At 40.0% G+C, this 4,159-nt stretch overlaps 1 protein-coding gene across 1 annotated transcript in view; it reads left to right on the forward strand.

The window, feature by feature from the left end:
• PTPRC (protein tyrosine phosphatase, receptor type, C) overlaps positions 1–4,159 on the forward strand; it is a 132,271-nt gene that overhangs the window by 87,932 nt on the left and 40,180 nt on the right. Inside the window, exon 13 of the mRNA XM_011970254.1 lies at positions 2,311–2,469. Coding sequence (XP_011825644.1) covers positions 2,311–2,469 — 159 coding nt within the window. The remainder of the gene's footprint in view (positions 1–2,310; positions 2,470–4,159) is intronic.

Raw genomic sequence — 4,159 nt, forward strand, 5'->3', positions numbered from 1 at the left:
AAAAGGATGTAATGAGTTAGTAGCAGTCTATGAATTTTGCTTTGTTTGCTGGCAACTAGCATGGGTCCTTCTTATTGGGCAACTAAATAGTGTTACTCAAATTTAATAGCTGTCCGCATAGAACACTTAAACGGGATTGAATGGCTGAGAAGGAGAGGCTAGATGATATCAGGCTGTGTGTTTTCTTTTCTCCAAAGCCGCCGATTGGTGACTGAATGCGGCTTTGGACCATGCCCTGACACTGCATAAAGGGCTCTTTGGAGCCAGCTCTACTCTAAACAGCCTGCTCTGCTTTTGTTTTCTTTTTCATCTCAAACATACACCTTTCTCCTCTCCCGTGTTACCTAAAGCAAAGAGAGTTGATAGGATTATAGTATTGTTAAGGCAATTTAACTTTTTTCACCATTTTAAATAAAAGTACTATTAAAAATCCACAGGAAGAAAGTCTATGAAATTTGCAGTTTGTATTACTTTTAATCAGATATTAAATTTCACTTCATTACTTCACAATTTAATTTTTTCAGTGTCTCTAAAAGGGAGGGATTAAAAGAGGACAAAAAATGCAATTGACATTAATTTAGTTTTCTTCATTTAGTGGTATTTTTTATTATGTATTATTTAAAGATTTTATCAACTATTTTAATAACTCAGTGGAGATGTGCACACATATCTTCATAGTTCATATGATGAAACTGAGGTTAACAGAAAATGTGATAGATGTTCAAGTTCAGTAGTTTGATCTGTTTTCTTTTTGCTCCTGTGTTTGTTTGTTTGTTTGAGACGGAGTCTTGCTGTCGCCCAGACTGGAGTGCAGTGGCGCCTCTCCGCTCACTGCAAGCTCAGCCTCCCGGGTTCACGCCATTCTCCTGCCTCAGCCTACGGAGTAGCTGGGACTACAGGCGCCGGCTCCTACGCCCAGCTAATTTTTTTGTATTTTTAGTAGAGACGGGGTTTCACTGTCTTAGCCAGGATGGTCTTGATCTCCTAACCTCATGATCCGCCCGCCTTGGCCTCCCAAGTGTGTTTGTTTGTTTTTACTCACATTTTTAGCATAAAATATTTTGGAGAACTGCAGTTTTATCTCATTAACTTAATGAGGGCAAGTGACAGTGAAGCTTCTTGGTAATTGGATAATTGGGGAAGAGACCTTTTGTGCTTTATTGGATTTAAAGGATTATTTTTCAAAAGTTATTGAAAGAATAGTCACCTTTCAAGACCACCATGATGTCGCTGGAAGTTATTTTGTGTAATGCCTTTTATTTTTTAAAGAAAAAAAAAAGAACAAATTGCTTAATCTCTCTGTGGCTCAGTTTTGTCATCTGTAAAATCAGATGATACTGAGTGCCAGATAATAGTTGCAGTGATGGTTAAATTAATTATTTCATGTATACTCCTTGAAACAGTGCTTGGCACATACAGTGAGTTATTGTTTTTTAAAATCATTATTGATATTATATTATTATTATCACTGTAACTGCTATCCAGAAACATGTTGCCACTCTAATCATCCTCTTTCCTGATGTCACTTGGCTACTCAAAAATAGCAGCAGCTGGTGATTTTTTTACTTAACAAGTGCTAACTCTTCTGCTTGAGTGTGAAAACACACTTAGACACTGTCCTACTTCTCATATGCCTCCCCAGCCAGAGCTGTTGTCCTGATCAGGTTTGTCCCTAAACTCAAAAACATTCCTTCTTTTGTCTGTAAGGTTTTCTTTTCTCCCTTACACGTACTCAGTTCCACTTACCTTTCAATGAACAGCTTAATTCCACTTCCAGCATGAAACTCCCTCATTCTCACAACTCCCATTAATTACTCTAGTGTTCAAATTACTATGATAGAATCAACCTAATGACTGATGATCAAATGGATTCTGCATGTAACATTCAAAACAGTAGCTAATACTGATCGATGTTCAAAGTTTGGAGATTACATATCAGAAAAGGTTTTCCAAAAAAGAATCACTCTGAAACATGCAACTCAAGACTTGTAGTGTTCACTGGGGGCTGTGTTTTCTCAGAAAAAAAGAGATCATCTTTACAAATGAGTCTGAACTCATTAAATATTTTATGTACCAAATTAATGATATAAAACCATAATTTTTCAATATTTAATTTTACCAATGATAACTGAATTTCTTCAATACACTGGCTGATAATTGTAGGTACTTTTGAGTATCAAGGATGTACTTATTTTTCAATCACTCAATAGTTTGAAGTCCACTTGGAACAATATGATGTAGAGACCAAATTAGATATGTGGTAGTACTGACTTTTAATGACTTACTAAATTTTTTCACGTTTTTCCTCAGCAAAAATATGCCTCAATCTGGATAAACACCTGACAACATATCATTTGCAAAATTTGAAACCTTATACAAACTATAGTTTATCATTACATGCCTACATCATTGCAAAAGTGCAACGTAATGGAACTGCTGCAGCATGTACTTTCACAACTGAAAGTGCACGTAAGTTATATGTTTTAATGCTTCTTTCCATAAATGGTAAAAAGCAAGGCATTGAGAGGTGACAACGTGCTAGCAGCCCTCCCTCTTGGGGCATCCTCTGCCTCGACATCCACTCTGGCAGTGCTTCAGGAGTCCTTCAGCCCACCACAGCACTGTGGGAGCCCCTCTCTGGGCTGGCCGAGGCCGGAGCCAGCTCCCTCTGCTTGCGGGGGCTTGCAGGGAGGTGTGGAAGGAGAGGTGCCGGTGGGAATGGGGGCTGTGCACGGCGGTCACAGGCCAGTGGCTCACAGGCCAGTGCTAGTTTCGAGTGGGTGCGGGCTCCACGGCCCCACACTTGGAGCGGCCAGCTGGCAAGTCCGGCCCAGGGCAGTGAGGGGTTTAGCACCCGGACCAGCAGCTGCGGAGGTTACACCAGGTTCCCCAGCACTTCTGCCCCACATTCACCTCGCTTGAACTGTCGCCTGGGTCTAGTGCGACTTGGAAAACCTTTATGTCTATCTAAGGGATTGTAAATACACCAATCAGCACACTGTGTCTAGCTCAAGGTTTGGAAAATAGACCAATAAGCTCTCCTTAACATGGACCAATCAGCAGGATGTGGGTGGGGTCAGATAAGGGAATAAAAGCCGACTGCCTGACCCAGCCAGCGGCAACCTGTTCTGGTCCCCTTCTACACTGTGGAAGCTTTGTTATTTGGCTCTTTGCAATAAATCTTGCTGCCGCTCACTCTTTGGGTCCATGCCATCTTTATGAGCTGTAACACTTACCTGGAAGATCTGCAGCGTCACTCCTGAGGCCAGTAGGAACCCACCAGAAGGAAGAAACTCAGAACACTCCCAACATCAGAAGGAACAAACTCCAGACACACCATCTTTAAGAACTGTAATACTGTGAGGGTCCGCAGCTTCATTCTTGAAGTCAGCCAGACCAAGAACCCACCAATTCCGGACACAGTATGAACTTACGAGCCTACAATATTTCTGTCTTTATTCTAGCTAAAACATTTACCTGGCACATTTGTTAATATCTAGGGCTTATAAACATGTAAAATCAAAAAATTCAGAAAACCGTTATCCTGGATTCTCTCTCTTCTTCAGATGTAGTCATAGAATTTTAAGAACAAAGCATAAAGGCATCTTAACTGGCGTCAGTTTGTAAAATTTCAAGTAGTTAACTACCTGACCAACTTAGATTAAAACATTCACTGTTTGCTATTGTCTTTACTATCTGGAAATATTAATTGTAATCAGAAACCTAGCAGTGTCTCATAAAGCATTAGCCTACTGACCTCTGTTCACCTGATAAAACATTTCATAAAATATAATATTTTATTAACATTTTCTTCTCTTCATTACCCTCAACTACTTACTGTTTTATTTTATGTCACTGTTTTAATTTATGAAAGGAAATTTAAGATTTCCTTTCAATGGCGTTTGGCTCTTTCCACTAGTATAATCTCTCCATAGTTTCCAGGCCCAAAGCTAGATCTGCTAACCTCCATTGAGGACAGGAAAGAAGAAATGCCCTGTTTTAAGGCAGCATCTGTAGCTCCAGAGACCCTAACGAACGCTGTATTTGTGAAGAAATGTGCTGTTTGGGGCTGAATGTGAAACACTTTTAAGGTCATTTAGGTTTTGGTTTGAAAGTTCAGGTCCTGGAGTTCTACGCATTTGTTGTTTTCTTGAGTTTC

Source organism: Mandrillus leucophaeus, unplaced genomic scaffold (assembly GCF_000951045.1).
Source record: "Mandrillus leucophaeus isolate KB7577 unplaced genomic scaffold, Mleu.le_1.0 Scaffold938, whole genome shotgun sequence".
Taxonomy (NCBI): domain Eukaryota; kingdom Metazoa; phylum Chordata; class Mammalia; order Primates; family Cercopithecidae; genus Mandrillus; species Mandrillus leucophaeus.